Below are 7,618 nucleotides of genomic sequence, written 5' to 3' on the forward strand. Positions count from 1 at the left end.
TACATCCTTGATTAGGTGCTGGTTTTTAAAATTTTTGTACAGAGGCAGGCAAGCTGCTTCCAGTCTTTATGCTAACTTAACCTAAGTGTCTCCTGGCTGTAGCTTCATATTAAACTAATGGATAAGTGGTGTCAATATTCTCATCGAACGTGCAGCATAAAAAGCAAATAATTGTATTTCTCAAAATGTCAAACTTTGCCTCAATTAAATTGTAATGTTGGTTTATTCAAACATTCAAAGATTAGGAATGTTTTGATGGCAAATATGTCACAATAAAATTAGAGCTGCATTACTTATACATATATACTGGTTACATATCTTCCTATTAAACATGGACAACATATCAGAAATACAGAAATAAAGGCAGTCAGCAAGTATTGGCTGACCTCCCTGTAAACTTCCTCATTTGGCCTGCGTATTTTATAAGGTTATGCGCACTCCCAATTTATTGGAATAGGGAGTGTACTCTTCCAAATGTCTTCCTCATTTGGAAATCCACAGGGAGTTCAACTTGCTGACCTCCCTGTGAATCTCAGTACAAATGGAGTAGCTGTAGCAATACACAACATGCAATACCAGTGCAAGCATAAAGGACATAAGTGCAAAAAACAAAAAACATACAGTACACAGCTCCACATACCATACAATACAATTAGACCAACTTTTGTGTATTTATCAGCTGTACATCTTTGGGAAAGAAGCTCCGATATTCTGTCCTGCCTCCTATTGACCTGCACCTCCTGTCAGAGGGGAGACGCTGAAGCAGATAGTGAGCTGGATGGAGAGGGTCATCCGGGATCTTGATTGCCTGTGAGATGATGCGCTGTGTGTATATGGAGTCCAGCATGGGGAGATGGCAGTCTATGAGCTTTAATGCTCTGGTGATAATTCTGTCTGTTTTCTTTATTGTGTGCTTAGATTGTGTTTCCGTACCAGACAGTAATCAATAGTGACAGGATGCTCTGGATTATTGCTGTGTAAAATTGGACCAGTAGATTTTGCCTGACTCTGTGTTTTTTGAGTTGTCTCAGGAAGTAGAGTTTCTGTTGGGATGTTTGCATTTGATGGTTAGCGCTGAGGTCACATTTCAGGTTATTGCTGGTGTGTGTGCCAAGAAACTTGAAAGAGTCGGTTACTGTAATTGGTTGGTTGTCTATGAGAATAGGTTCTTTTATTGATTGTTTTGTTCGGAAGTTGATGTTCATATCAGTAGTCTTTTTTTCATTCAGGACAGGTAATTTCCCCTGCACCAGTGGACTGACTTCTCTACCTCCAGCCTATAAGCATCTTCATTGTATTTTGAGGTCAGTCCTACAATTGTGGTGTCATCCACATATTTCAGAATCCTGATGGTGAGGAGCGAGAAGACAAAGAAGAAAGCAACCCCGTGGCACCCCCGCGTTGTGTTTTACAGTCAATCTGTCAGATCTGATTTTGTTTATTACATTTTTTTTATCTGACAAAACCAACATTTTGCTCATTCAGGGTCAATGAATCAACTCTAATTTAATGAATGGAAGAAATTAATTCATGTATTGACATTTACTGTCAGTATCATTGGAAAAGCACTGTGTATATTCTGTATTATTTGCCCTGAAAGTCCTCAGCCTCACACCTATTAGCCTGAGCTTAAAATAACACTCCCTTTAAATTTAGTGGGCAGATACCTAACCACTATCATGGTCATTCAGTAACCTTTGACCTAAACATTTTTATTACTAAACCTACCTTGACCCCTTTTTATTGTAGGTCCCTATTATAGAAACTTCCTCCCCTCTGAATGACAGTTAGAGTTACAGCATCATTTTTAGGCTGTGGGGTCATGCCTTTATAGTGTTGCATAGCTGTGACTTGGAAATTTGAGGTTATAGTGATTTTATACATTAGAGCCACACAAGTAAGAAAAGTGCGATAGCAATGGCTTAGGTTAGAACACTGGACATTTCATTAAAATCCCAGAAATAGGATGGAAATCATTATTTCCTCCTCTCAAGGCAAAAATAATTCACAATTATAAACACTGCAACAAAAGTGACTTTATTGTATGAATATGAAAGTAATATCAAAGAGCTAAGAGAGCTACAAAGCAAAGTGCAAACTTATTTTATTCTTTTTTAAGAACAAAAAATCATATGATTAACCCTTGTCATATCATATGTTATCATATGATTTTTTGTTCACAAGGTGTCACAAGGTGAAGCTAACAAGGATGTGACTGTGACTGTCCAAGGATTGACAAATCCTGCTAAGTTGCATGCAACGTTACGTGTTATTTAGTTATTTTAAAAGTTTTCAATTTTGTTATGCACATTGAGGATTACTTGAAAAACATTCAAAAGTTGAAATGATGTAGAAAAAAGAAAATAGACACACAAAGAAGCACAGACAAACATTTCATTATCTCTTTAGTTTATGTGAGAGCCCTTGAATGAGGAATGTAACTGTGACTGTGTGTTTTAAGCTGAGTGCTGAGAATATGCAGCCTGTGATACCACAATAATTATAGATGTGTATAGTGGAATCACTTTTAAATAATGTATAAATTGATTGTTTAAAAAGCATTCAAATGTTGTAAAATGTTAAGTGTGTTATTAATTTACACATTAACTGAAACTTCATTGCTGAGTTCAAATTCAGCTGTTAATGTGATTCTCTCATGGATTCATACCATATAAATCAAACACCTCTCCTTTACACGCTCATCAGTCATTAAATTCATGGTTCACCACCAGAGCAGTTGGTGATTCACTGAGTCAACAACAAATGAATACACAAGCTTAGCCTGCACCTTAAGGCCTATAAATCAATCATTTGTTGTCATAATGGTCCATTGTGTACCTTTGTAGTAATATTTACTCTTTTTGTGACTGACAGCTTGTGTGGGTGGAAAAAAGTGCAGAATCACATCACTCCTCAGGTGTTTAAGGCAGACAGCATGTTCCCACCCTGTGAAAAATGCTGCATTGCATTGCATCACTGGCATTCCAAAGAAATCAAGCTTTGGGTGTGGTGGCCTCCGAGTGAGAGGTCGACTTAAATTCCACAACCTTGAGCAAGGTGCTTGACGCATTGGAGGTGACATCATACTGTGGCTTAGCTGGATAGTTTCCAGTGATACATGACTAGATAAGTAAACGGTTTGTCTTGCTGCTGTTAGGCTGCAGGTTTTCCAAACCTTGTGACAGTCACTTTTATATATAAACAAATGTCCGTTACATTCAAGCTCTTGCCAAATGAGTTCACATGATGCTGACTAAGTCTATCACCACTAGGTAAATCTCTTTGTATTTCACAGTATGCAGAGTTTTTAAATCTCATGTCAGGTGCAACATTCCCGCGCCAGCCGTTTGGCTGTTATTCGTGCAGCTCTTCTAGACTTTCCAAATGTTATCAGACCCAATGGATCAAATCTGATAGTGAAACAAGTCATTTAAAAAAAAAAAAACAAACGTTTTTGGGCCGATGGACCATCAAAATATATCCGTTTTTACCAGCCCTCTGTGTCAGGCACTTAAGTGGGCCACTTCAGGCAACGATGCGGCACTGCTGGCCTTCTTCTGGCTGGATAAAATGGATCTGAGCCTGAAATGGCCCACTCATAAAATAGCAAATATGGCCCAAATATCCCAAATCAAACGTGGGCCTCTTTTGGTAATGATGCGGTGCTCTCAGGTTTGTGTATTCTGGATATGAACCAGTTCTGGTTTATCTGCTTTGTTCTTGGTTGACATACATCATTGCTGTGGCTTTCTTGTGGCCCAGGTATGTGAAAGAGGAGCAGGAATCCCAAGTGCCATCATTCTACACGGTATGTGGGCCAGATGAAAGTGCCAAAAGTGTCAGGTGTGGGCCTGGTCTAGGCCACAACAATTTTGCTATCTGTGCTGCCAGAGGGGGGAGACAAAAGTCCCGCACTCCAGCTTTAAAGCAAAAAAGAGGGCAAGAGAAAGTGAGTGTGTCAAACCTCAAGAATTTTAAGATAGTGTTTAAGGTGCTTAAGGCATGGCATGATGGATGTCAGGTTGAGGATTTAATACCTACTTTATACCATGTTTCATATACTCCAATGATACTGGCAGTAAATATCTATAAACAACACTTTCCCTAACCCAAAATAAAGACTATCAGGACCTTATTTTTTTTAACAAGACTGGAGCAGCTTCAGGAGGGACTTTGTCATCTTAAGATCCATAAATCAATCAAGAACATTGAGCAATGTCAACAACATTTAACATAATCTTACGATAGTGAGTAGACTGCAGTTTGTCTTCATTGCTTTTGTGCAAAAATCTCTTTGTCCAACCCTTTTTCATCAAGACATACGCTCTGGCATGCAGCCATTAAAAATCAGAAACCACCACAGAAGGAAAAACAACACTTAACAGAGTCACAGCAAATTTGATTCATTTATGAATTCATCTTGTACAAAATTGTTCCTTCTTGACAAACTATCATCATGATCTACAGTATGTTATTACATGTCAGTAACGAGAACTGCATATAACATTGTTTTTATATAATGATCCAAGACAAAAGAAGCAGAGCATTTTGATAATAATTGTTTACAATAAGACGGCAGCTTGTAGGCACTGATGGGGTGCTTTGCTTGGTTTGTGATCCGATCAGAAGTACTCAATAGGGTCGTGGTGGCTCTTGGATTGCTGCATATCAGTCAGCTCCAGGTCTCCTCCGTAACATGGGAGTTTTTTGTAGACACGGAGGTGAACATGATCGTCTCCACCCACATGCACCTGCAAGGAAAAAGTCAAGTATAGGCAAAGTTTCAGGACTGCATTAGTCACAAAGTGTAGCCAGGTAACTAGTGTTTTGCATGTTATCACGTTTTTCTTTTGATTTTATTTTTCCGTTTTGCCTGGTAGGCAATTTGGACACTCCCCAAACACACTTGAGGCGCATCACACAATCCAGAGAGATGTGTGGGTTTTGGACAGGCACTGATAAGCGCTCTGTTGGGACAGACGAGAGCAGGACCTAGTGTGGTGCGGGGTGTGGAGAATAGCAGAAAACCACTTGGACATCCAGCACGGCAAACAACTGGGCAGGCGTGGATGACGCAGCCAGTGACTCAAAGGAGAAATGGTAAACTATCGGAAAGTAAGGAGTGCATACCGAGGACATCTGAAAGGATTGGGGACAGTCTCTCTAACCACGAAGAGCGTGCCAGTAACTGGACAACACAGATCCTTTCTTTAGTGCAAGATATGTGATTAACACAAACTGAATGCAGAATAAGTGATTAACATGAGAACAAATATGACACGGGACACGGTACAAACGGGAGAGGAAAAGAAGACCAGACAGTAACCCCATGAAAAACATCTCTGGTTGGGTGCCAGGGTGAAACCAGGATGAGTCAGGACAAAGTTTTTTTTTTCTCTCCCCCTCTCCACTCCTATCCAACTACATCTTTTTATAGTTTGTTTGCTTGTCTGTCTGCACTCCCCTTTCTTTCCTCCTCCCCCTTCCTTGCTCTCATTGCTCTCCCCTGCTTTAGGCCGCTCCTAGACCTGTTGGAGATTGATGGCCTGTTGCAGGTCAGATATCCTTTAGAAAAGCCCCCACCTCCGTTTTCAACAGATTAACAGCTGAAATTAAACTAAAATCCAAACTCCAAAGAATAATGTTTGTATTACTCCTATGTACACCAGCTAGTCCCTAACTCCGTCTGTCTGCCATTTGGTGTTGACAAGCATATAGTGGATTTTTAGAGCTTTTTTGCTGTGGCTGGAAATGACGTTATGAGTCTGAGAGCCGTGTGACCTAACCAAAACAGTAAAGTTGCGGCCAGAAATCCAAAACAATGAGCTGAAAGAGCTGAAAGCTCAAACGACGAATTATCACTTGATACAGCAGTTGCTTTCCACGCTATAGCTACTTTTTTGCTTTTTGGTGCATTTTGTCAAGTAGGGCTGGACAATATATTGATATTATATCAATATCGTGATATGATAGATATTGTTTTAGATTTTGGATCATTATATGGTGATATAGCATAAGTGTTGTCTTTTCCTGGTTTTAAAGGCTGCATTACAGCAGAGTCAGATAAGTTTTTGAACTTAACAGACTGCTCTAGCTGTTCTATAATTTGCCCACTTAGTCATTATATCCACATTACTGATGACTATTTATCAAAAATCTCATTGTGTAAATATTTTGTGAAAGCAAAATATGATGTTTGAGTTTGTCAGTATCTTCCAGCCCTACTGCCAAATGACAAAATGCAAATGCAAAATTCAGAATTGGCTATAGAGCTGAAAGGAACTGCTGTATCAATTGATAATTATCTGTGGGTTCATCACCATACTAGCAATCCTTTTCACATACAAGTAGTCTGTTTTATGTGATCCATTAAAGATATTGATTATATTGGCTAGTAGCTTTATATCTCATTCGATCTCATGGATCTGTTGAGTTTATACGCACAAGATTTAAAAAGCATTCAGCATTTTGGGGGCTTTATATGTCCTATTATTTTTAGCCACATTAATGATAATTACCTTTATGAAGTAGTTGGTCCCGGCCACCACCTGCGACCTGTAACTCTTGGCGTTGAAGACATCATAGGATTTTCCTGCTTTTTTCTCTGCATGGGGCTTCATCTGAGTTATAATGAGGTGACATCAACATCAAAATGACACACAGTCCATGTTAAATGTGCAGAAACTGGAGTTTTCAGATTGTGGTCAAGCCAGCTGCCACATCATTTCCTCCTGCATGTACACATGTGTTATTATGGTAATGAGGTTTTTCCACTTGGAAGAACTGAAAATTGCATCGACAAAACGCGGTTCGCCATCACTTCCAAAAAATACACTATTTACTGTTCTAAATGCCAAATAAATTTCACTAACTCTGGATTTCCAGAACGTTTCATGATGGAATTACAGAATAAAAGCCTTTAAAACATATTATACACTAAAACATGATGTTCTGCTCAGAAATGTATTAAAAATAAACTGTTTACAATCAGTAATTCCACTTCCCAGAGGACCCCAGGTAGCTGCACAAAAAGTTTCAGAGCATTTCACTGTGGAATTTTAGAATAAAGACCCACCAAATATGTTATACACCAAACAAGATTTATAAATTAATAATATAAATTTAATAATTTATGAATTAATTAATTGTATGTGCAGCCACCTGTATCAGAGAGGTCAAGGCTATACATTCAAATGTCACAGTGAATACTCCTGAGTCATAACCTCCTTGGTGAGCCATTTCACTTTCTGAATCAAATCCTAATATTATAAGTCGACTGTAAAGTAAATTAAAGTGACAGAAAAACACGTTTTGTTAATGGATTATTCAATTCTACCAGGTGAAAACATCTCATTACCGTAATAACGCGAGTATATGCGCAGAAGGAAAGAACGTGGCTGCTGGCTTGACTGCAGTGTTTTCAGGGAGCAAAGTGGAAGTGCAATGAATTTTTATTTTTATTTTTTAAATCCCTATTTTCTACTTACGCTTTGACAGATCTCCTGAACAGCTTCGTCTGCAGGAGTTGACGATTCAAGCCCTCCACATAACATTGTGACAGTCTTCACAGGTCAAAATCAGCGAATGACTAAACTAAACTGACGGGAAGCGCCCAGGT

At 38.9% G+C, this 7,618-nt stretch overlaps 1 protein-coding gene across 1 annotated transcript; it reads right to left on the bottom strand.

Annotated features, from left to right (window-relative positions):
• Positions 1-4,387: 4,387 nt before the first annotated feature.
• Positions 4,388-7,618, bottom strand: LOC122972526 (cystatin-B-like). The gene is made up of 3 exons (XM_044339702.1): positions 7,488-7,618; positions 6,519-6,620; positions 4,388-4,751 (listed from the first exon to the last, which is right to left on the bottom strand). Exons 1-3 carry the CDS (start codon positions 7,551-7,553, stop codon positions 4,623-4,625), a joined length of 297 nt encoding a protein of 98 aa, XP_044195637.1. The 5' UTR covers positions 7,554-7,618; the 3' UTR covers positions 4,388-4,622.

The sequence above is a fragment of the Thunnus albacares genome, chromosome 21 (assembly GCF_914725855.1).
Source record: "Thunnus albacares chromosome 21, fThuAlb1.1, whole genome shotgun sequence".
In the NCBI taxonomy this organism is placed as follows: Eukaryota; Metazoa; Chordata; class Actinopteri; order Scombriformes; family Scombridae; genus Thunnus; species Thunnus albacares.